This window comes from Nycticebus coucang, chromosome 9, assembly GCF_027406575.1.
Source record: "Nycticebus coucang isolate mNycCou1 chromosome 9, mNycCou1.pri, whole genome shotgun sequence".
Lineage (NCBI taxonomy): Eukaryota > Metazoa > Chordata > Mammalia > Primates > Lorisidae > Nycticebus > Nycticebus coucang.
The window spans coordinates 14,158,122-14,184,655 of NC_069788.1; the positions used below are offsets into that span (position 1 = coordinate 14,158,122).

Here is a 26,534-nt window from a genome sequence, read left to right on the forward strand (position 1 = left end):
GAGAGAGGTATCATGGCAGATATTTTAGCCATAAATTTTCAAAGATTCAGATGCATAACTCCTATGTTCATACCAAGTATGATGAAATGGTGCTTGAAGATGTCTTCTATCTCAGCAGTCCCCAGCATTTTTGGTATCAGGGACCAGTTTCATGGAAGACCATTTTTCATGGACTGGGGAACAGGGGGGTAGGAAGATGGCACAGGAGGCAGAGCTCAAGTGGGGATGCTGTGTGGCCCAACTCCTAACAGTATAGTCCGTGGCCTGGGTGTTGGGGACTGCAGACACTGTATTCTTCTTTTATTTGCAATTACTCTGAAAACGGCCAAACTATCTTTCTCTTGATTTAAAAAGTAATGAAAATAAACAATTACAGAGAGCTATGTGTATGGAATATGAAGAGATACAGAAACAAGCAGTGCAGAAAGATAGAAAAACAGTCGGGCCTAACATCACTGTCTTAGTTATAAAAAAGTACCTGCATACAGGTATATCAACCCAGCTTATATGTGGAGAAATTTTGAGATGACTAAAAAAAAAAAAAAAATACTACCACACTTTGATCAATCATCAATACTGTGAGGCTGTGCAAAATAAACACAATCTTTAACTATTACAATTATTTTATAAGTTTGGTGCAAAGAAGTTCATTATGGTGCTGTTTATTATTAAGAAAACTGGAAATCTAAACTTTTAGAATAAGGGGAATAGGTCAGTGAAATAAGGTTTATTCAAACAGTAGAATAACATATGACGATTAAAAGATAGATGTAGATCTATGTTTACTGACAGAGAAAGGCAGTCATAGGCTATTAGGTAAAAAGAAATCATTTATAAGACAGTGTAAACCCACTTTTGGAAGTGTATATATTTGTTATACGTGTACACTATGCGTATGAGTGAGAGAGATGGGAAATATGTCTAAAATGCCGAAGTGCTCATTGGTCGGGTAAGTGAGATATTTTTCTTTCTTTTAAAATTTGTATTATCAGTATTTTCACTTTTCCTTCAGTTATTATGGATTATTTGTGTAATAGCAAATAAAAACTGCTAAAATATACACCAGTATACAAACACACATGGGCCCACACTGACATGCAGAAGCAGCCCTTGATAGAATTACACTGAGTAACAAGGCTGGAGTAACAGTGTTTGAGTAACAGGGCTGGAGTAACAGTGTTTGAGTAACAGGGCTGGAGTAACAGTGTTTGAGTATCAAGGCTGGAGTAACCGGTTGCAGTGGCCTGACTCTAACCCTGATATAACGATTAAAGTTTACTTAAGAAAATAATGAGAAGTTGCACTAATGAAATAGTTCAAATAAAAGCATATAACATACTCAGCATTAGTAGCAACTTCACTAAACATTCAGTTCCCCCTTTCCATTTCCCTACCCCTCACACTACTTTCCTTACTCTACTTAGTCTACCTATAGGTCCGTGGTTCTCAACCAGGGCAATTTTGATGTCCAGGAGGCATTTGGTAATACCTGGAGACACATGGTTGCCATAAGTGGAGGGATATCAGTGCACCTGCATCAGTGGACAGAGACCAGGGATGCTGCTAATCATTCCACAATACGCAGGATAGCCAACCAGGACAGCCTAAATGCCCACCAACTAAGAATGGATTAACAAGCTGTGCTATATGCACACCATGGAATACTATTGTGCCATGGAAAAGATGGAGACTTTACATCTTTTGTATTAACCTGGATAGAGTTGGAACACATTTTTCTTAGTAAAGCATCACAAGAATGGAGAAGCAAGAATCCAATGTACTTTATTCTAATATGAAGCCAGGAGATGAGCTAATACATACCCTCATAAGAGAAAAACTCAAATCAATTCAAGGTGGAGGGCTGGGGAATGAGGGAGCAGGGAGAGGGGAGGAGACGGGGGCTGAGGGTCATGATGTATGCCACACCTCTCGGGGCAGGATATGATTAGAAGAGGTACGTTACCCAACAAATGCAAACAGGGTAACCTAATTCTTGGTACTCTCAATGAACCTGAAACAATAAAAAAGAATTATCTGTCCTCAAATATTAACAGTGCTGAGCCTGAGAAATCCACTTTTAGTAAGAAGAACCAGGTTCTTCTTCTCACTAATGGTTACAGTAGGGATATGTCTGAGTTAGGAGTATTATAAAAACCTGTCGCCTGCAAAGTGGACTTGGCTGTGTACAAAGGCTGACCACGTAGTATACCTTCCATATGACCTCCGGGTCCTTTAATTGTCATATTTTATGTCTAGCCAGGATCTTGGGTCTTTTCACATGGGGAGATTTATAGGGCTCTAGATACACAGTTGTATAACCCACATAGGAGAAAGTTGTAGCAGACAGACTTGCATAACATCACAATGGTAATATACATACGCGTTCTCCTTTGGGTCCTCTGTCTCCAGGTTTTCCCATGATGCCCTGAAAGACAATGTCAACACTGACAGTCACTGCTTGCCAAGATTTTCCACCAATCTGATTGGACTTAAATATTGGTAAGAATTCCGGATGCTGTATGCATTGGAATGTTTATTTTAAATGATACTTTCCATACCTGAGCACCTGGTAATCCATCTTTACCATTTATTCCCTGTAAAGACAAAAAGATTAATCTTTCTAATTCTTCGTTAACATAATTAAACACAACAAAATGGGTAAAATTTCTTAATCATATTTCTACTGAGATCTTAGTGATGTAATTGGGTGAAATGGAAAGCAAATTAATAGAATCAGACAGCCTTGAGTTCAAATTTTGACTCTGTTAATCATTAGTTCCATTGACCTTGCTTGAGCAATTCATTTAATCTTAAAGGCATTAGCCTTTTCACTTATACAGTGCAGAAAATAATAATAACCTCAAAGCTAAGAAATAAGTAAAATAACATGAAAAAATGCATAGCCCAGTGTAAAGTCAACAAAAGTTCTTTCCTTTTCTTATTCTTCTAATAGGTACATCCTGAGAAACAAGAAGGTGACTCATGGCACAAGGTGGCTGGGGGATGGTGTGTTTATTATCTTCTAACAAGTTTTCCAGCCCATTTAGAGTCATTCTCAGTAAATGGTCTCAGTTGCTGCTGGGGGAATTTCATCACATAGCCAGGGCATGATCCTACTATGAACTTAACTATCAGCCAGAGACCAATTGTTATTTTTCACTTAGAAAATGTGAAACAAAAGCAAGATATCTGTAATCATGGTTTTTGGCAGAATTAAATAGTGATCTTGTCTTAGAAAACTCGAAGTCTCCTGAACTTTAAAAAGTAGCTCTAGAAGTAGTAATAAAGCCTAGTCATGCTTGAAGATTTTAAGAATGGGAGAAATGTTGGCTGGGAGATGTAAGACGGAAAAGTACTTCTGGTCAAATCAAATACCCAGGGTTCAACAGCAGAAGTGTTTCTGAGATTTGATTGGATGAGGGGGATCAAGTGAGGAATGTGATTTCTTAGCCAGCAGGCAATTGAATGGCCATCCGTACTCCCCTGAAACACCTTGGAGATGTGTATAGTGCCACAGTGGATTCTATGAGCACAAAACTGTACAGAACTGCATGTTTTTACTGCTGTGAATTACACCGAAATCTGTCACAGCTGATAACCCAACCATAGTCCCTCAACTTCTCTGAAGCGTCCTGGGAGTTTTTGAGAGTACTTTAATGAAGAACGTGTTACCTGAGATAAACGGTTCAAAGAATTTATTACACCCAAGAACACAAGCAACAAAGATGACGCTGATTAAGGAGAGGATGTGAAAGAAACAGCTGTATCATTTGAATAAAATAAAGTAAATCTGGTGTAAAAGTGTAATTCATGTTTTTGGTAACAATATACGAAAAGAAATAAGACTATAACTTTTTTCCCTTCTCTAGTAATTTATCCAAAACCATTGTGAGTGTTCTGTTTTGTACACTGGTGCTACTTTCTGTCCCTGCTTTCAGAGAGACTTACAATAACTCACACATATCTGCTCCACGCTCCTCTCCTCTCATTGATCTGCAAGAGCCCCAGGCCTGGGCGTAACCAGCTTTCTATTCACCCCACACCTGCATCCGAGCAGCTGTGTCGTTGTTGAAGAAAGTCTTGTATTTTTGTTCAACCTAAATGTAAGCGGGAGACTGCAAGCAGTCTCTTAGCCTTCCCAGCTTATCCTTCTGTATTTTCCAATTTGATTCCCTTTCTCTCGTTCCAAAAGTATCCCTTCATCCATTTTCCTTTCTCTTCAAACCTTTGGCATCATCTGCCTACTCTTCACACTTAGCTAACAGCCTCCATTCTTCTTTCACAGAGAAAATAAACAGGAGAGATCCCCTACATCCTTCAACCTTTGTGGATCTGTACCCCAATTTCTTACTCTCCCATCCCAATGTTAAGAAAGACGCACTGTCCCCAGTTAAGACCAATTTCCACTTGAGAGTAAAATATCAGCTCTCCCCCTTTACTCAAAGTAATCTCTACTCTATTCTTTCATCAAATTTCCCCCCTCCCTTTGAAACATTTCTCCTCTGAACTATATCATTCTTATCAAGACATCAACATCCTACAATCTCTCCTGCTAATGACCTTTGCATTTCCAGATCCAGTGGAGAATGATCAGTCCCCATGTTATTTATCTGTACATTTGTCACTCCTTTGTCTTTACTCTTAAAGCACTTAGCTCACCCGACATCCAGGAGGCCTCAGGCACTTACTTGGTCTTCATACCCCACTGTCTGCACCTCCTCAGGCTTCCTTGCGGGGTCCTCTCCTGACAGTTGAAGCACCCTCTTCCCTTCTCATCCCTGGCTCAGTTTCTCCAATCCTGGCCACTCTGGTAATTCCAGGGCTATATGTCCGCTGCACATTTAGCACCTCCACTTGGACATCTCCCAGTGCTTCAGTGTGAGCACGCCCCAAACAGGGACTCTCGGCTCTTCCTACAAACCCTTCCCTGTTTCACCAAATAGCGCTGCTCTCACACAGTTGCTCAACCCCACACCACAGCTTTGATCTGACCCTTTCCCTCATACTTGCCACCTAGCCTGCAGGTGTGGCCTGGGAATTATTGAGAGCCTCCTGGCTCTCCCCTCGGCCCACATCCCAAGCTCCCCTACGCACGACCTCCCTGTTGCAATGAAGGTCACGTCTCACAAAGGCTGTGGTGGTGCCTCCTAACTCCATCAGCTTCCACTCTGCTCCTCACCGCCTACTCCCCAAACAACAAAGTTATCCTTACAATGGAGTCCCATCATTTTTGTACCTTTGTAGAAAGTCTCCAGTGGGTTTCCATCATATTTCAAATGCAATCCACACTCCACCCGTGGCTTAGAAGTCCCATGTGGTCTGACCACTGGCCGTGTCTCCCTCAGCATCTTTCCCACTCTTTTTCTTTTACATAGTTCATTCTTCTTTCTCTTTTTTTTCACGTGGTTCATTCCTGACTTCATGCCGTTTCCTGTTTCTTGACCTCACCTGGCTCACTTCTCTACTCCCCATTTCCTTTTCTTGAAAGAATGTTCTCTTGACGCCCTCGTCACTTGATCTCTCACTTCCTGCAGGTTTCTGCTCCAATTGTGAGCAGCCTTTCTCGTAGTTCTGTATTTAAACGATATTCTAGGGCTCCACTCAGAGGTTTTCCTGCCAGAAAGTGTGTGTGTGTGTGTGTGTGTTTTATTTGGGTTCCAATACTAGAATGCAAACTCCATGAGTTGTTAGCACCCAGAAAAGTGCCTCACATACAGTAGGAGCTCAAGAAATATTTGTTGAATGAACAAATTGTTTTTTGCCTAATCTTCTGGGACCCAATGGCAAGCTTTTATGAGATGGCTTTCAGGGTGCGGAGATGGAGATTTGGTATTGGGAGATAAGATGGAGGCAGAGAGTTAAACTAATATCACTAAACACCTCCATGACTGGGCCCTGGAAACGCATTCCACCTGTCACGTCATTGAAGTGACGCAGGAACCCACCCTGAGCTCCTCTGACTCTACTTTGCATATGGTTTGCATTTTTTCAGGTTTCCTTCTCTGAGGAGCTGCTGGCCACCAACCCTGAAGGTTTCACAGTGCTGCTGAACCAGCCTCACCAGTGGTGCCCTGCTTGTTCACCTTCAGTCTCCCCGATCTCCTAGCAGGCCCCTCTCCCCACAGGCACCATAGCAAATACACAAGCAAAGGGAGAGTGACCTTCTCTAAGGAATAAAGCAGACACAAGATCTGCCTCACTCATCATTATACCCCTCCCTGGCGCATTCTTAGCAAACAGCAGGGACAAGATGAATTTATGCTGAATTGAATTATTAGGAATGATTGCTACAATGTCGCATCAATACCATATATCAGTAGCCAAGAGCACTTTTAGGACATGGGGGATGACACATTTGGCAGCAGTGATTTATAAAAGTGTAAGGACAGGGTCCATTTATAAAAGAGCGAATTTGAGAAAATAGCTTCGACTGTCATCTTTAGCTTAACATCCAAGTATTATCTCTGGGCCTTTGGTTATGCTATATTTTAGGATATGACAGTCCATTTTAATTTTGTTAACTCTGCTGAGAACATTAGACTTAAGAAATAATGAGTTTTGCAAAATGCACCATAGGTGTGGTCCCACCGATTACCCTCCCTCCATTGGATAAATTCATTAATGTATGCGGCTATGATTTAATAAAAAAGAAATAATTTTTATTATTAAAATTATAATTTAATAATTATGAATTTTTAGTTTTTTATTAAAAAATGTCTAATTTTCTGGCACTTACCACAAAACACATGTCCACAAAACACCTTTTCCACCATTGTTTGAGATATAAAGATACCACACAGATATTCAGGAGACCTCGTGGGAACTCCCTGCCCATATCCACCAGAATCCATTCTCACAGCCTGTTCTTACTTCCTTGGAAATTGCCTATTCAAATCCCAGAATTTCTGCGGTGACAAGTGAGGTGGTAGTGCTTAGAACATTTCCCAAAGGGACAAATATTAAATATTAAAAAGTACTTACTGGTTTTCCTGAGGGTCCTTCTGGTCCAGGGAAACCTATATCTCCAACGGGTCCTCTCTCACCCTATAAACATGTCCACAGACAATAATGAATTGCCAAGAAACGCTTTAAAACTGCTTTCAAATAGAACACAGGTACAACTGTTACGAAAGCAACTGGCAGCTCACCGGTTCTCCTGGAACGCCTGGAGGCCCCGGGGCCCCTGGTTTTCCCTGGTAAAGCAAATTGAAGAGAACAGTTAGGAGCCAAATTACTGAATGGTGTCGTGAGCTTTTCTTGCCCACTCTGAGTTTACAGACTACGGGGCTGCGGCTGTCCAAGTGAAAGTGGCACCCCTAAGGGGGCAGGGGGCAGGACACACATACTCAGCTCCAGAGCCTGTAAGATGCAGACTACAGGGGGTCGCTGAATGTCTATTTGTGTGGATGGCAGTGGGGTGGGCAGAAAGACTGTTTTCCAAAGTATTAAACCAATGTATCCTAACTACTAGAATACATCCCCTTGTGCCTATTTTCTTGTTGGCTTTTCTTCACGTTGTGGGTGGTGATAGTGGTGGAGGGTTCAGTGTATCAAAGATGTGTTTCCTGGGCTTCTGTAAGTTTATAGTGAGATCGCCTGAATAAAAGTTACAGTGAGATGGCCTGCACCATGGCTTGGAGGACTAACAACAGGGAGCTCCTGGAGCAGGCAGACACCAGGGAGCAATGGGAGAGGTGACGGCCAGCAGTGACTGAGAGTGAAGTGTCACAGTGTCCAGACCAGGCCCATGGTGTTGCCTCTCAGAAAACCACCTCCTGTCCCTTGGACCTAATGTGGTTTCAACAATGTGGGGATCTGAGGTGTGGGGCTGAAACCTTAGAAAGTCTGGTAGGTTTGGGGGGAATATAAAAAGAAAATGGCTTTTCCCTACTTGCTGCTTAGCATTTTGGAAGGAGATGGCCTCACAGGTACAGATGTGGCTGGGTGGTGAGGCGAGGCAGACACAGTTTTCAGGGAGCACCCCTGGCTCCCCAAAGCTTGCATGTGCAATCAGGAGCTCCTTATGTTCCGTGGGCCTGAGCTCGGGGATGTGGGGAAACAGAGAAGGCCAATGTCCAAAAGGGTCTTGGTGTGGAGCACTGAGGGTGATGGAGCATCCAGGCCTTGAGATCTGAGCCAAGGGGATTGGGGACATTGATGGAAGGCAGCAGCACCCCCAAAGGTCAGGCAGGACCAGCAGAGAACTCAGAGCATCTAGGAGAGGCCATGACAACAGGAGGCCCATCCCACGACCAGAACTTGCCTGTGCTCCCTCCTGTCTATCCCAGTGCCTTCCTGGGAGAAAGAGGAAGACAGGAGCTCTGGAGAAATCCCCTGGGTATCCCTGATTGTACTGGAAAGGGGCAGAGTGGTCTGTTCCAGGAAAAGCAGACTGGGTCCTCTAAGTAATCAGTTAACCATGATGTGTCTAACTGGCCAGGCCCCTCCCTGCTTCAACCAGAACAATCACTTTTTTGGAAAAAAATATTTTTATCATGATAAAATATACATAACATAAAATTTACCATTTTAACCACTTTTTTTTTTTTTTTTTTTGCAGTTTTTGACCTGGGCTGGGTTTGAACCCACCACCTTCAGCATATGGGGCTGGCGCTCTACCCCTTTGAGCCACAGACACCGCCCCCATTTTAACCACTTTTAAGTATACAAAGTACAGCCGGTGGTACCAAGTACATTCACCCTGTCACAGAACTATCCTTACTGTCTCTCTCTGGACCCTTTAAACAGTTTTATTTTCTGAGCCATAGGACAAAGGTGCATCTTTAAACAAAAAGGTGTACGTCTGAAGTATGTAAAATGTTTGCTTCTTCCTATTTCTGTAATTGTCAGTTAATGTTCTTAATTATAAGATGTGAAAATTGCTTTTGAAGTAAATGCCTCACATCATAGACATGCGAATATGATTGGTAGGCTAGCTGCATGCTTTGAAGTTATCAGTGGCATTCCTCATTTGGATTACCTTTTGAGACTGTTGCTTATCTTTATTTATTTATTTATTCATTTTAATTTCAAATTAATAGGAGGGGCTTGGTGCCCATAGCTCAGTGGTTAGGGTGCTGGTCACATATACCAAGGCAGGCAGGTTTGAACCCTGCCCAGGCTTGCTAAACAACGACAACTGCACCAAAAAAAAAAAAAAAATAGCCAGGCATTGTGGTGGGCACCTGTAGTCCCAGCTACTTGGAAGGCTGGGGCAAGAAAATTGGTTAAGCCTAAGCGTTTGAGGTTGCTGTGAGCTGTGATGCCAGGGCACTCTACCGAGGGTGACATAATGAGACTCTATCTCAAAAGAAAAAAATTAATAAGAGGGTATAAATGTATAAACGTTTGGATTGCATTGTTTCCAATTCTAAGGTAAAGTTCAAGTTGTAGTTTTGCCCTTCACCAGGGGCGTGCTGACCCCCCTCACATCGTGCACTGCGCGCAGCCCATCCTTTACTGTCAACAGTGGCATTTTCTTCTGGAAGATAGACTCAGTTCAGGGTAATAGCAAAAGTAATTTGTGGTCACACTTGAGTGAATACAGTGGAAAATTAATCTTCATTATATCACATGAAAATAGAAATGGGATATGAATATACGAGGGGCAGACTGTAAGGGTGCTTTGAGGACAAACAGAACTTCAAATATGTTACTAGGAGTGACAATGAGCAGGGCAGTGGAGAGGGGGTGGGGTTAAGTGTGTAGTCAACTTGCAAGAATACTTCCTTTTATAAAAACATTCTTGCTAAAGAAAATATTTTCATGTTACTTCCACAATCTCACAAATAATGAACTTGCTCTAGAAAGGCTAACTAAGGGGATGTCATCCTCTCTAAAGGATACCAGCCAGGCACTATGGTGAGCACCTGTAGTCTCAGCTACTCAGGAAGCTGAGGCAAGAGGATCTCCTGAGCACAAGAGTTTGAGGTTACTGTGAGCTATGATGCTATGGCACTCTAGCCAGGGTGACTCTGTCTCCAAAAAAAAAGGTATATATCATATATATATATATATATATAATATAGGTAATGGATGGGATTCCATTTTATATTATCAATAGTAGAATGGCCGAGCGGCTCCTGGCACTTTAAGGAATGGGGGTGCATGGGTGGCAGTAGCTGACAGTCAGGGTTTGGGTGGTGTTAGGTGTCAGTAGATGTCATTAGATGGTGCAGGGTGGTGATGGTATGTAGGGCCCTTTCTTATCTTTCTCATGTTCTTAGGATTCAAGCACTTGCTTTCCATCGACTTTCCTGTAATGAGATCTCGGACCCGCCCGGCAGGGCTCCTAGCATGAGGATAAATGGCCTCTTTTTCATAAAGCGTGACCACAAAATTTTAATTAGAGCATCATGAATGAAGATCAGAACGATCCCTCGGGCTCAGAGAAATGATTTCAACCTTTCCTGGAGTCTTTCCTATTCATTCGAAAAGACCTTGATAAGATTAAAACATTTGACACCAGAGAGCAACAAAAATGATTGAGAGGACTGAAGGGCTGGTTCACCAGGAAACATTAGCAGCCATAAAGCTCTGCTAATAACTCCTGGGTAAGGGATAACTCAGGCAGATTGCAGCTTAATACGAGGAACTTAAAGTACGCGCCAGAGGGTAAGAACGCTGCCTTTTGAAGACTGAGAAACCTTGAAATATGACAAGAATAGAGAAACAAAACAAGCTTTCCAAAGCTGTGCTCAGATATTAATGCATAGTCACAGGTAACTGGGTTTCCCCTCCCCTCCAGGAAAGTGACCTGAGAAGGAAAAAAAATAGACAAAAAATAAGGATGAAAAAAAAGAATGGAATACATATGTCGTTGAGGTGGGAAAAGTAGAGGTGGTTTTATTTATTAACCTGGAAGTTTCAGGAGCCTCATACCATAGGGGTTACAGTACGCTCCCAGACCTTGCTCCCTGGCCGTAGGTTATCATGGAGATAGAAATGTTCACCTGTGAAAACGCTGTGACATAATCTGAACTCACCGATACCCCAGCTATTCCCGGGGGTCCTGCTGGGCCTCGATCTCCCTGTTGGGATTAAAAAAAATTGCTGCTCACAATAATATCTATAAAATATTTACTTATACAATTAATTCTCAAATAATAATTTGGATGTGATCAAGCTTTTCTTTGAGTCTGATAATGGTTTGGTTTCTTTGGTTACTAATATTAACTGGTGTGAACCTAGTAGGCAGATGGGAAAATGAGTAGCCAATTGAGCCTGTTAACAACTTTTTAAAAATATAAAACCAAAGCAAATGATAGTCTTAAGGAACACAAGCATGTGTGTTATCATTTCTGGCACCCATTTTCAATAGAATTTCATACATACAGTTAGACTTGGTCAATGTTTTTATTCGAAAGGTCATTGCTATTACTTAAATTGGAGGTCCCCAATTGTTTTGTCACCAGGCACTGATTTCACAGAACACAATTTTTCCATGGATGGGGTTGGGGAGGCATTTGATTCCCATAAGGAGCATGTAACCTACATCCCTCCTGTGTGCAGTTTACAGTAGGGTTGGCACTCCAGTGAGAATCTAATGCTGCCCCTGATCTGACAGGAGGCAGAGCTCAGGCAGTGATGTGAGTGATGGGAGCCCCTGCAAATACAGATGAAGCTGCACCACCCCCGTCACTCCCCTCCTGCTATACCGTCTCAGTTCCTAACAAGCTAGGGACCTGTACTCAGTCCGTGGCCTGGGGGTTGTGGACCACAGATTTAAAAGAGTAAGCACACTGAACATCTCTTAAAAAGCTTTTCCTATCTTTGTCTCATTGGATGTTGGGTTAGAATAAAAAGATCTAGAATTAATGTCTTGTAGTTCTTTTCATTTGTTCGATCAGAACTTTCCTTGAATTGCTCTGAGCAGCAAAGTCAACTCCTTTACAAGAGGCAATGTGGCATTTTGGATAAAGCTGACAATGCTAAAAATACTAATGATTAGATATACAGGACAATAAAATGGCAATTTTGTTGGGCATAACCCACATTTAAGAAACTTTATAACTTCACTCAGCGACATAAAAGAAGACTTGATTTACTGAAGAGATACACTTGTTCTTGGAGGGCAAGACCATGTTGTAAAGGTGTCATTACTACTCAAGCTAATTTATAAATTTAATGCAATCCCTACAAAAGTGCAATTTGATCAAAGGATATCAAAATGTACTTAGTATAACAAATAAATAAGACGATTAAAAAAACCAAAAGAGTAATAGAGATACTGGAAACACCAATATCTAAGTAAAGCTACAATAATCAGAATAATAGAATATTGGTATATCAATCTCAGAAATAGACCAGCATTTATAATAGAATTTTAGTAAAGACAAAGAGTTATCAACAAATAGTGCTAGTCACTGGATAATATCTTTGAAAAAGATTTGATTCCTCCCTTTACATTATATCCTATATAAATTCCATATAGATTTATGCAAAATAAAATCATCCAAAATAATGCTCAAATTCATTAGTCATCAGAGAAATGCAAATCAAAACTACAATGAAATATCCTCCCTCCCCAGTTGAAACAGACTTCGTCAAAAAGAAGGGCCATAATGAATGCTGGTGAGGATATAGAGACAGGGGAACCCTCACATACCATTGGTAAGAATGTAAATTAGAGCAATCACTATAAAAAAACAGTATGAAGGTTCCTCAGAAACTAAAAATAGGGCTACCACATGAGCCAGCAATATCACTACTGGGTATATATTCAAAGGAGGGGAGTCCAGTGTATCAAAAAGACACCTGAATGCCCATGTTTATGGCAGCACTATTCACAGTAGCCAAGATTTGAAATCAACCTAAGTGTCTGTCAATGGATGAATGAATAAACTGTGGTACACATACAAAATGGAATATTATATAACCACAAAAAGAATGAAACCCTGACATTTGCAACCACACGGATGGGACTGGAGAACGTTGTGTTACATGAAATAAGCCAAGCACAGAAAGACAGACCTTAGGCGTTCTCACTCATATATGGGAGAGCATATAAATGCTGTTATAAGAATAATTGATCTTGCAGAGACAGAGAGTAGAATGATGGTTACCAGAGGCTGGGAAGGGTAACATGGAGGGGGGATAAAGTGGAAAAGGTTAGCAAGTAGCAAAATATTAAAATATAGTTAGATAGTTAGAATGAACATCATTTGATAACACAACAGAGTGACTATAGTCAACAATTACAGTGGAAGTAGAGAGTGGAATTATAGTGTTTCTAATCCAAGGAAATGATAAACACCTAAGGTGATGGATACCCTAATTACTCCGATTTGATTAATTCACATAGTATGCCTGTATCAAAACATCACATGTACCATGTAAAGATATACAGCTATTATGTCCCAATAATAATTAAAACTAATTTTTAAAAAATTTGAAAATAAAATAACCAAAGTATAAAAAAGCTAGAAGACAACATTACTGATCATTTGATATTGGTTGAAAATGAAGTAAAAGTTCTTTTGTGCATAAAAGCAAAACAAGAAATCATAAAGTAAAATAGTTTTAGATCTCACAACAGTCGGGTTATATTTACAATAAGATTAAACATAAAATGAAAAGCAAAGACCAAGTAGGAAAGAATTTTAACATGTAAGATAGGATTAATGTTTTTTTTTTGTTTGTTTTTTTTTGGCCGGGGCTGGGTTTGAACCCGCCACCTCTGGCATATGGGACCGGCGCCGCCCAGGATTAATGTTTTTAATATATAATCCATAGTTACCATCAAACAGAAAAAAGTGCTAATAAAAAAATGAGAAAATTATGCAAGCAGGTAATATTCCTCAGTTTCATTCTACTCCTTTTAAATTATGGAATCTTCACCCTTGACAGGAATATACTGGAACTTTTAACTCACTGGAAACATTTGCATATATGATAAAGATTAAAGCTTAAGAGGACTTCCCTCTGACAATATGGTCCTCCCAGAATTTGGGTCTCTCATTTCCTTGGACCACCCTCCTCTAATAATCTTGCCTCTTATTCTCATGGTTACACCTGATGCCTTGTTCATAAAAATATCTGAACCACCCCCATGAATTTCATGCATTCCAACTTGGGACCACCATTCCCCATTATTCTAATTTGCTCCCTTGGGTACCTTGAAAGCCATGACCTCTAATCCATGATGGTACAGATTGTTTACTATTTTTCACTCCCTGGATTGTCTCTCTCCCTTCTTCACTTTCTCACTTATCGTAATTGCTCTTGTGTACACCATTAGCTCTCTTGCCCAATTCTTGCTTCCAGTTTTCAAAAGCAGAACATAGATTAAATCCAATTTCCTTCCTATTCTGTGTCTTTACCTGAAAGCCTGTACATGATTGGAGAAGCACACACGATCTCCCTGACTGGCCCCATGTCGGTTCATGACACGAACCTCAAGAGGGTCACTAGGGCTGACCAGCCATCACATTTCTGTGGTCCCTGAACACTCTCTCTGTCTTTCTCTTGAGGACTTTCTCCTTAAATCCTCAACCTCTTTTCCCTGTCTCACTCTCAGATAATGACATTGCTTCCCCATCTCTGAGAAAATTGAAGCAATCAGAAGAGCACTTCATCTTCCCAACTTCCCATCTCACCCTCATATTCTGGTTTCCCACCTGTGCTACAGATACACCATTTATGCACTAGTCCCCTTTCCTCTTGGCTATTTAAAAACATTGTTTCAGTAATTCTTTCCTCTATCTCTCTGTTAAATTATTATCCCATTATTCCCAAGCTCCCTCTTTCTACTGGGTCATCCATTTCACATGCAAGCATTCTGGTATGTCTGTAGTCTTAAAAATCCATCTTATAAAACCTTGACCCTGCTTTGCTTTTTTTGCAGCAAAACTCCTTGAGCATTGCTTATACTGACTTGCTGTCTATTTCTTTCTCATTCTCTCTTAAATCAGTTCAAGTCTGGCAGGCGGTCCTAACAAGACAGTAAAATAGTAATAATTACTCTAGTCAAGGTCATCCAATGACCTCTACATTGTTAAATCCAGTGATCAACACTTGACATTCTACTTGACCCATTTGCAGTATTTGGGGCAGCTGATCATTCCTTTCCCCTTGACTCCTTATTTCCTCTTGACTTCTAGGATACCAAGTTTTCCTCTTACCTTCCTGCTCACTTTTCAGTCTTCCTTGTCCCTTCCTTCTTCTCTTCTTAATATTGGAGGCCCCTAGGGCTCTGTCCCTGACCTTCTTACTCCTCTTTCTAAAATTCTACTGTCATCCCCTTATTGATTTTATCAAGTCAGATGCTTAAGATAGCATTTATGTGCTTAGGACAACCAAATTCATATCTCCACTTAGATTTCCTTCTCAAACTCTATACTTTTATATCATAATTCCTACTCAATACTTTGCTGTCTAGCTCCAAATTTGGTCTCATGTCCAAAATTAAAGTCCTGACAATTCCCCCTTCCCCCAAACAGGTTCTGCTTAACCTGTCCTCATTATAGTTGATGACTCCATCATGCCAGTTGCTCAGGTCTTAAACCTCAGAGCTCAGACCTTAAACCTAGGTCTTTGATTCTTCTTTATCCTTTCATACTCAGATTCATTCAATCCAAAAATCCTGTTGGTGCTACCTTCAAAATATAGTACAACCTTCATAGTGGACTCCCTCCCTACATTGACCACCGCCTTAAGTTGACCTAATTTTCATAGACCTGACAGGCACCACGTGTACATATCAGTACAGGAGGTCTAGTTCCTTATGTTGGTCACCTCCATATTTTGACTGATTTCTTACAGTCCCTTGGGTGGTCTACTTGCAGAGGTTCTACCGTATATCCAGAATCCATCCACTTGTCCCTATCTCCACTGTTTCTTCTCTGATCTGCACCAACATCAATTAGTACTTGGATTACTAGGTATCTTTCAACTGGCTTCCCTGCTTCCAACTTTGTCCTTCAGCTGAAGGGTCTGTCATTCCTCTACTCAGAAACCATTGACAGCTCTGGGTTTTACTCAGAGTGAAATATGATGTTCTTACAATGGCTGATCAGCCTCTCTGTTAGTGCTTCTCAGACTACCTATGTGAAGGAGAGGTTTTTTACTTAATTATTTTCTAATAAGTCCACTGCTTGCATGCTTGCTAGACAAATTCATTGGACATGTTTTTAGATGCTTACCCTCAATCTCTGTATTTTCCCTGCCACAGAACCCATGATGATGGGCTTGCTGACCAGCACTGGCCAGGCACTGGCCATACCCTGAGTGGCACTGCAGTACGTGACAAGACCACTCTTTACCTCTCCTCCCACCTCTCTGACCTCATCTCCTACCACTCTCTCCTCACTCTCTCCATGGTCTCTCTGGATGTAGCAGAAAATCTCTTGTCTCCAGGCCTTTAGATCTGCTGTTTCCTCTTCCTGGAAGATTCTTCCTTCAGACTTGAGGGGACTTGGCCAACTCCCCCAGATAATGCCTTCTCAGAATACTCTCAAATCAGAACCCTGGCCTGCCCTTGATCTTTTACCTGTGCTACGTTTTCTTTCTTTCCATGGTGCTTACCAACACTATTATTTAGTATTTTTTTTTTTATTATGTTTCTTCTGTAGTTTCTGTATCCCTTTGCTAGAATGTAAGTTCCATGAGTACTGAGGTTTTTGTTTATTCTGTTTTCTCATGTATCCTCAAACCTAAAATAGTTCCTGGCACAATAGTAGGTGCTCAGTAAACAATTTAGAAACTTGAATGAATGAACACATTGCTAACCTCTGTACTTACCTTTACACCCGGAAATCCTTCTAGTCCGGGCAACCCCATTGCACCAGGCTCTCCCTGTTAAATATGAAAATAAAAAATTCAGGGGCAATAATCAAAAGGTTTAAAGTGTTTATTTCAAAAGCAAAGGTATTTTTTGCTTTTCCTTCTTCCCAAACATTGGTTTGTAATTTAGCAAGTAAATGGGATGCTCTATTTTAAAGCAATATATTATTGTATTTGGTATTTGGAAATAGTTTGAGAATAAAAGATTTTCTCCAGAGAGAATATTTTCGATTAATTTTTAAAATTCTGAATGAGAATCTAATCAGAATGAATCCCTCTAGTCAGTGATAACACTAATTTCAATAAGAATTAGAACCAAAGGCTGGGCTTTGAGGAAAGTCTACCAATTTGTGAGGTCCCAAGGGTGGCTAGATTTCCAGAGAGTAAGACTGAAGTCTTTAAGAATAGGTAAAGAGGGAACACTCAAAGTAGAGTGTACCACCCTTAAATACTCTCTGTAGGTGTATAAGAATTATGAACGCTTAAGGGGATGAAACCAAGAGCAATGTCTTTAATAATTCCAAAACTCATCACTCAAGCTGTTGGGTCACTGAAACAGGATGGGAAAGCACTTTTCATTAAAGTTTTTTTTTTTTTAACCAATTCTAGTTTATGTCCCAGGCTAACTGGAGCCTATAGGTCCTCAAGGAACACATCTGGAGAAGCTTTTGTCATGAAGGCTACTAACTTTGAGCAAATAGATAGTCAGGATTTAAATTGAGAAAGAGAGGGAGTGGGGAGTTGTTGGATACTTTCTTGTTAATGAATTAATGTTCACTGTAAATATATGAACTAGAATATTGGATGCTTTAAACATAATCTCATAGAAAAGGAGTGTCTACATTTCATCTTCTGTCAATGCATTTTTGTACACATAACTCTAATCTTCTTCAAAATTATCTCTGAGGCTCTAACTTCCATTATTATTGATGATGTTGCTCTCACTATAGACCACTTAGTGAATAAGCATATGATGCGGTACTTTTATACTTCAGAAATCTTTTTGAAAGACCCCTTGTAACTGGTCAATAATGAAATGAAAACATGTTCAGATTCTGAACAAAGTTCTGTAAAAGAGGCCCTGGGTTACTGACCAAGGAAATAAGTTCCTTGATTCTTCTTGTTTACATTCTCAGTGGTACTTATGATGGAGGAAGTACTCAATCAACATTTGTTAGAAAATAGTTGATAAGTTTTTAATTGATGATCACTTGTAAATGGAGTACCAAAGAAATGAAAGAGTGCATCTCAGAAGATAATAAGTTCAATGAAAGGCAGACTTCCTTTATAAAGCTTTTCTGAGCAGATTAGAAATAGTGGTGCACATCACTGTCATGGGATTTGAAGGATGTTGGATGAGGGATGTTCCTTCTACTTGTCTCAAAAAGACTTCTCAACTTTTTCCTCAGTGACCTGAAATTTTACCATTCCTGGCTTATTTCCATGGCATATTATAAATTTCTCCATACAGGGCAACTGGTTAGAGATGGTAAGAGTTGCATGGTGGTGCTAACACAGAATCCAAAAGAGTAATTTCAAAATTTTATCTAGGATAAGCCTGAACGTGTACACTCAAAGTGTATTTAATTTTATGATTGAATTTTTCTGTTTTTGGGCTTCACTCATTTAATTCACATCTCTAAAACCAGGGAACATCCTTCAATCAGCTTTTATTCTTTATCCTGTGTTGCAGCTAAGAAATTTGAAGCCTAATTTCTTTAAATTCTACTCAAATACAACTGTATGTGTGTTGCCAGCCACTTTCCAGCACAAATGAATTATAATGTATCGTTTTCAAAATACTTACAAATATTGTCACCTTCATCTGAAGAAGGTACTGATGTAAGAACTTAAAAGAATGTCCCAGAAAAGTCAGTGAGATGCCCTGGTGATTCAGAGGGGCTGTGTGTGTGTTTGTGTGTGTGTGTGGAGTTGAGTATCAGAAGGAAACACCGGGAGGATATTTGTATGAACAAGATGAAAGACAATTAAAATTATAAAGAGGGATGGTAGTTTGTGAAAGCACAGACCATGCTACATAGAGGAAGGGCAGCCTGAGTTGTAAAATAAAGCAAACTTATAAATTATATATATGGGGTTCAGAATATGGTACTATCTAGTTGCTTTCAGGGGAACACACACTGTCTTTTAATATACTACATTGTTCAATAAAAATAAGCTTTTTAATGCATCTCCTTAAAACTAGGTCTAGATATAAAAATACTACTTTTTAGGTTTGTTCCTTTGTTGGTTTAAATTTTATTTGACCTTCACCAAATTATTCTATATATTCTATCATGAAATAGCATTAGAGTTTTTCACATGGGAATGGAAAGTGCTTTGAAAGTTTCAGTTTTAGGTGTATTTGAGTTTAAAGTATACACCCAAAGGTTAAAAGATACACATGAAACATGAAGGATGGAACATATGCTGGAAAAGGACACAGCAGGAAAAAATGCCCAGGAATAAAGGAAATCTAACTGAATTGGCAGAATGTTTACAGTGAGGCTCCATGGTTCAGAAAGATGCTGGGAACAATTCTCATTCTTTGGGCGGCTGGAGGACACCATCTACTTCCGTGCTGAGTGTAATCTCCTGACACATTCCTCCTCATAAGCAGGTTTATGACAACACACATTACCCACAGAATAATTGCCTAAGAAATTTAAAGCAAATAAACAGTTTCTTCCTTTTGTTTTTTGTTAAACAGATGGCAGACATATTAAGAAATTTCTTTTCTTTTCTTTTCTTTTTTTTTGAGACTAAGTCTCACTGTCTTTCTGGGTAGAGTGCCATGGCATTGTAGCTCATCAAAACCTCTTGGGCCAAGCAATCCTCTTGCCTCAGCCTCCCAAGTAGCTGGGACTACAGGCACCTGTCATGATGCCCAGCTATTTTTTTCTAAAGATGGTGTCTTGCTCTTGCTCAGGCTGGTCTTGAACTCCAGCTCGGGCAATCTACCTGCCTCAGCCTCCCAGAGTGCCAGGATTACAGGCGTGAGCCACTGTGCCTGGCCAGGAATTTCTTTTCAATAGGCATTTCTCTTCCACAATCCACTTAAAATGGAATTAATCATCAAAAAGAGATTATTAGGAGAAAATGGCCAATTTATCAGGAGCTTTATACGTGTCCTCTTCCATCACAGAACAATTTTTGGAACACACTGTTGGAAAGAGCTGGGTCTCAAGGGCGGTGGCGACATCAGGATTAACGCATCTTAAACATAAAGCACACGCCGCTGGCATTTCTTTGGTGGCCTCTTGCCACCTTCCGCATGTTAGCTGATGAACGCCTGAGAAGGCAGGCCATTTCACTTCATACTTTTCTTTCAAACTCGAGCAAAGACATACATTGTAAAAACAAGACACGGGAACATACATACCACTGGGCCAGGATCGCCTTTTGGGCCCTGTAAGAAAAACATAGAAAATCATTTTTTAAATAACGTTGAAGCAAAATTACAGAATATGAAGCATTTTTAAAAATTTACTTTAACATACATAAAAATATTTGCAAGTTTTGCTTTTGTTACAGTTCGGATTTGAAGAATAAGATGAAGAAACATAACTTTATGGGAATCCAATGAAAAGCGATTGCTTAGACATTTAATTTGGTTTTTAGATTTACAAGGAAAAAAATGACACCACTATGGGAAATGTTATTTTCCATTATTTTGGCTGTGTACTCTTCCTCAATTTCATTATAACTTAGTTTCACTTATTTCCTTCTGCTGTAAAATTTGGTTATATTGGTAACATGCATTTATCAGGGAACTTAGAGTTTTCTGGTCTGTTTTTAACTGTGGCTGTTCTGCTAAATTGTGTTGTTGATAAATAACTGTACTTACAGGGGGACCGGGTGGCCCTGGGTAACTGGGAACATTTCCCTTCAAAGAAAAAAAAAAAGAAGAAGAAGAAGAAGAAAAGAAACGAAAAAGATGAGAAGAACTTAACAGCAAACTATAATTGGAAAATCATTTTAAATAATTACAAATGTAAATACCTGGATTTTATACAAACTGCTCATGCCGTTTCCCTCACTGAATGGTACACCCTTCGGAAAAAAATGAGAGACAGAATTATTCTTTAAGTTAAAAATTAGTATCTCTACCTTTTATCATTTTTACTAAGTGATATTATTCCTGTTCTGTTTTTTAAAATTTTTCCTAGACTATGTTAGGGCGGTGGGCTGCACCTGCAGTCAGGATTTGATGAATGTTCAGCTTTGACAAATGAGACGCTAATGTGTTTCAGAGGCAAATATTTGCTCATTAAAATTCAGTTTCTGAGTTGCCAATTTATACTAACTGTTTATAGCCTGCTGACCTGCAGCTATCATGCGATTGTGCTGATGAAGGTGTGAACAGAGAACAATTTGGCTACTGAAAAGTAATTTTCCCACAGTCTCTTCATACTAAATAGGAAATTAAGGTAAATGGACAGATGACATTACTTACAACCCTGTGCAAATGTTTCTACTAAAACGCATTCTTTAGAATAATGGTGAACAAGAATTTGTTGAAAAAATTCACGTTCTAGAGCTGTGGTCTCCAACCTCCAGGCTGCAGACCAGTAGTGAGGCTTGGCCCGTTAGAAGCCAGGCCGCACAGTGGGGAGGGAGAGACGGGTGAACAAGGGAAGCTTCATCTGTATTTACAGCTGCTTCCCGTCACTCACTGATTCTGTGTTATGGTGACTGCATAATTATTTCATTATAAATTACAATGTAATAATAATGGAAATAAAGTTCACAATAAATGTAATGTACTTGAATCAGTCCCAAACTATCCATCCCTTCCACCACCCCTACCCATGGAGAAATTTTCTTCCATGAAACTGGTCCCTAGTGCCATAAAGTTTGGGACAGCTGTCCTATAGTAACCAACGTGATAAGAGAACTTATTCCACAGTTTTAAAAAGTAATAGGTTTTAGGAACCTATTTAGGAAGAATTTACATATGAAAATTTTTGTCAGTATCTTTTACCCTTAAAAAATTCTATGGAATCAACAATCAAATCTTATCTTTTTAGTGACTTTTATATTTCAGTCACAAAATTGAAAAAGCCCCCATTGTCTCTTTCATGGATGATTGCTGGCTGATGGCAGTGAGCAATTTGTATGCATCTTCAAAACTCTAGTGATGGGAGACAAATGTTCTATTTAGTTTTTCCTTTATTATTTCACTCATTCACTTGACAGTTACTGAGCTTATACCATAATTTAATGTGCTGAGTCCTGGGGAGATGAAGGATACTTTTGTGTGGTATTTCCAGAGATTTCCCAGAGAAGGTAACATTTAGTCTGTATCTTGAAGGATAAATGGTTTTGAAGAATTCAGGAGGAAGAGAAAGATTTCCGAAGCCCATTATAAAATCATAGGTCCCTTTTACAAGCTCATATTACATTTTCTGTTCTGTCCACAGGAAAGGGAGCATATTTGAGAATTTGAACCCCCCAAATATTTTCTGTCTTGCGTCCTTGTCAAGGGAGGAGGTAAGTAGCCAAGATGAACAGGTTCAGGGAACAAGTTTAGGAAACAGAGAGCCCATCTCCTCATCATGTGTGCAAGATGTGCAGCTGTCCGCGGACTGATAATGTGTCCTCACGTGTTTGGAAAGGCGCGGTCAGATACTGCCCTGTCTCTGGCGAGGTCAGCTTCTTAAACTACCCCTAGGAGGCAGGGAGGAGAAGGGTGATTGGCCTGAACCGCAGATCTGCTGCGCTTTGAGTGTTGCCCACATGAGGGCAGACTTGTCACGGGGAGAGGCGCCCTTGCTCTCCACAGCCTTGCTGGCAGAGTACACATCTGTCGCAGTCATGAACATAAGAGCGTTGCTGGCTCTTGCACTTTGAGTTCACTGGGGGCGGCATAAATAGCGTTTCTTTGCATGTCAAACACCCGGGATGGAGGGAGCATGTACAGCCTAACACCAAATCCGCCACCAGCTCGCACTGCAGGAAGGGAGCTATTCTCACAGGCCCCCTGTCTTCTGTGAATGAAGGTCTAATGACTTTCCCAGAGGCTCCGAGGCAGGGAGGGGAGAGTCAGAGCACACACCCAGATCTCCACAGCCCCGGGAGGAGACCCACATTATGAAACTGAGCACTGCATATCAGGGCTGAGCCAAAGGGGGAACAAGTCAGGTCTCCCCAAAGCTGCACTGGCCATTGTTGACATTTATACATAAATCTTGGAAGACCTTTATCTTTGAGACCCTCTAAATGTGGTTTGGCCTTTGAGTTATAGAAGTCTTTAGGTATACACACGAATGTTAAGTTTTAAACCTGAAACAACTCACAGGTGGTCCTGGTGGTCCGGGTTTCCCAGGGGGACCTTCATTGCCCTGCAAGGGATATACAGACCAGTATTAGTGGCTTTGACATTTCTATGCTGGGACATGTACCAACCAGATTGCACTTGCTTAGAGAACTCTCTTCTGAATCAATATGGCTTATTGTTTTGTTTCATTCTTGCAAAGTCTTATCCAACTTGCTTATCTTCTTTGCCCAGGAACATAAATTTCTAGACCACAGGAAAGGTAAGTCCTTTTCCCTATACTCATGCAGATTCTCACTGTTTGAGCTCTGGGATGAAACTCACTTACAGATAGAGCCAGACAGCCCAGGTGATTGTCTCCTGGACTTAGCTGGGGGAGCACTCCCACCCTGGGGGTACACAGCAGAGTTCCTACAAGCAGGCAGTGAACAACAGGACTATGGCTTTCAAAGTTAGCCCTCACTTTAATCTTCACCTCTACTGCCTTCATGTTTGGGGAACCAGAGTGACCAGCCACATAATTTAACCAAAGGAGAAAATCACAACCTGTGTGCCTGTGTCTGTAGGAGAAACTTCTTCCACTTTCTAAGTTAATATCAGACTTTATAACCAAGTCAGACACTCCCCACTGAACAGAAGTGGCTGAGGTATCCCGCTGTGTAAGGGAAACTGTCTGTACAATTTAAACAGGCTTAGACATTCTGCTTATGGGAGAAGTAGACTAAAAATGGAATTTGTAGAAAATAATGTCAAGTTGAAACTTGAAAAATAGATTTCACTTTTATTTCTACAAACCATAGGTGTCCGTCATTCTGCAATAAGCAGAGGTATTGTGATCCTTCTGTAGTTCTCACCAATTCTTCCTCTGACTGTGCTTTTCCCTTAAAATAATAACTCCTAAAACTTTTTAAGTCTCTCTCTATATCATGGGCCTTGGCAAGTAATGGTTAATTTAAAAAAAGAATCCAGAGGGAATAAAATTTCTATACACAATGCCCAAGAATTCTGAAAGATTTTTAAACTTTTCCCCATAAATGTGATGAAGGATTTCATGCCAGTGCCCTCTCATTTTTAAGTAACAAAAGAATGTATCATAAAATCTTCTTGTATGTTTAGAAACAAAAAGAAACTGTAAAGTTGTTCTTGCAATGCAGCTGCCTGAGACTGTGCGACAAATAAGCATATTGTATTTTTTCAACTGCTTATCAAAGTGGTCTTCTCTGTAAGACGTCACGTTCTGCTGACTGCCGGCAGTGCGCTTCAGAGACTATGTCATAGTTCTCAGGAGTCAACAAGCAAGGAAAAATAGGCGCTTGTTGAAAAGGCTTCCCCCCCTCCCCCACCCGGCGCAATTAAAAGTCACATTTTCACTTTCATTTGTGCCCCAAAGCTCATCTCAGTGTGGAATGCCCATTAACTTCAAAGGCACGTCTATGACTGAATAATTTCCATAGAGAACAGAGAGAAAAGGCTGGTGGGGTTGGGCAAGCTCCCCGGGATAACACCAGGAAAAAATATGTGCTGAGATGCTCTAGAATAAGCACATTGTTTCCTTTAAACTTTGTTGGGATTCCTTTGCTCTTTGATGCCATTGAGGTCCATGTTGGGCAGGGACCTTGCATCCTGACAAGTTCATGAGTGACTCATGAAGACTCTTGATTCTTATTTCCCTCATCTGCACAGTGAGGCTTACTCCACTCGTTGGCTGCAGCCTCCTGGGCTGCTGGTGGAGGACCAGTTGGATGGTAAATCGGCTACACTGCGCAGCCCCGCAGGCTTCCTGCCTGAGACTCCTCTGCAGCTTGTTTTCCCTTCTGATACCCATTTGTCCAATAGCTGGCTTCCCTAGGACACAAGTTACCTTGGTTGTCTAGTCAATTTCCCCATGGCCCCGTAGAGAAAAACTTCCAGATTGTTTCAGCAAGCCCTTCAGTTATTGGGGTCCTAGTCCTGGTAGACGGCGTGCTGCCTGGAACCTATGTCCTGAGTGTTTGTTTCTCCCCAGAATTCAGATGATAAATCCTACTTCCCACCCTCCCGGTGATATATTAGGAGGGGGGCCTTTGGGAAGTGATGAGTCACAAAGGTGGCACCTTCATGAATAGGATTATTACTCTTATAAAAGAGGCCCAGGGAGCTTGGTCATCCTTCCGCTCTGTGAGCGTACAGCTAAAGGTGCCATCTATGAACAAGAAAGTGGGCCCCGGAAGACAATGAATGTGCCAACACCTTGAACTTTGACTTCCCAGTCTTCATAACTGAGAGAAATATTTATAAACGTTTGTGGTTTATGAGCCATTCAGTTGGTGGTATTTTGTTATAGAAGCTGGAATGAATGAAGACAGCGCCTGTGGCTGAAACCCCCTAACATACATCACTGCACATATGCACCTGTTCAGCAGGCTTCCCTGACCCCCACCCTTCCACACAGATGGCCGCTCAGGATTCAGAATCCAGATGAGACTTTCCTTATATCATATCGTGTTCGATTCATCCTTTCCCCTAAGAATATATCCCCTGTGCTCAGACCGACTTTTGGACTTCAGTTTTTCCAAGTGACACTATAAGAAGAGCTGCTCTCTGACATCTGCCGACTTTCAGAGTTGCTTGACTTTATACCTCTTTCTGAAAATGGCCTCACCCCGCTCCTACCCCTATCCCCAGTTCAGATGGTAAGTGAGGCTCGTCCCCTGTACCTTGTCACCCTTTGCTCCCGTGGGACCAGGATGTCCAGTTCTTCCCAGTAAGCCCTGTGAAACACAAAACCAAATCGGTGACAGAAACAACGAAATGGCCTAGGGTATTGGAAGTCGGTTACTAAAACTTAGACATTTAAAAGGTTGCTTGATCCTAATTAACTCAGTCCTAAAAGCTTATATTTCTTCAGGCTGATACAGCAACTGTACCCTGCTGATAAGCCCTTGCAAGGTAAAATTTGTATTTGTGGTCATCTTTTTCACCTTGGTCAGTCGCACGTAATGACCTTAATTGGAACCTTCTGAAACATTTAAGAATCTAGCCTTGCTGTTTAAATAGCAATTTACATAACATTATGCCTTCCTAAATGAGCTGTAATTTTGGTAGAGATCAACATTTTAAACACTTTAAGAAACGGCAGAATTAACAATGTATTGAGTTATGTGATCTGCATTTCAGCTATAAAAAATAAATTTTCATTTTAATTCTTCTTCGGGAATACTTAGCAATAATTTTCCTGGTTCTTTTCAGAACTCTTTTTCATAACTTTTAATTTTAGTGTGCAATTTAAAGCCAGGTTTGTTCTACATAACTGCTAAATGATAAAATTTTAATTGTGGTGAGATTCAAAACATATAGTCATATGATTAGACACAGTAATATGATACTCCTATTTTTGTGGTAAAGACATCTGCATAGGAACTCTGAGAAGAGATGGAGAAATTGAGACATGAGTTGGGTTGCTAGATTTACCAGATAGAAATACAGTATTTGTGAC

General features: G+C 40.5%; 1 protein-coding gene across 3 annotated transcripts in view; it reads right to left on the reverse strand.

The window, feature by feature from the left end:
* The window catches only part of COL19A1 (collagen type XIX alpha 1 chain), a 358,807-nt gene that overhangs the window by 24,922 nt on the left and 307,351 nt on the right, over positions 1 to 26,534 (reverse strand). For all 3 annotated transcript variants that reach the window (XR_008382367.1, XM_053601516.1, XM_053601514.1), the window contains 11 exons: positions 25,756 to 25,809; positions 23,082 to 23,126; positions 20,785 to 20,835; positions 20,630 to 20,668; positions 20,165 to 20,191; positions 16,741 to 16,794; positions 10,986 to 11,030; positions 7,149 to 7,193; positions 6,982 to 7,044; positions 2,559 to 2,594; positions 2,381 to 2,425 (listed from right to left, as the gene is read on the reverse strand). Coding sequence is in view for 2 of the 3 variants with exons in the window: in XM_053601516.1 (XP_053457491.1) it covers positions 2,381 to 2,425; positions 2,559 to 2,594; positions 6,982 to 7,044; positions 7,149 to 7,193; positions 10,986 to 11,030; positions 16,741 to 16,794; positions 20,165 to 20,191; positions 20,630 to 20,668; positions 20,785 to 20,835; positions 23,082 to 23,126; positions 25,756 to 25,809 (504 nt within the window). In the remaining variant the exon portion in view is untranslated. The remainder of the gene's footprint in view (positions 1 to 2,380; positions 2,426 to 2,558; positions 2,595 to 6,981; positions 7,045 to 7,148; positions 7,194 to 10,985; positions 11,031 to 16,740; positions 16,795 to 20,164; positions 20,192 to 20,629; positions 20,669 to 20,784; positions 20,836 to 23,081; positions 23,127 to 25,755; positions 25,810 to 26,534) is intronic.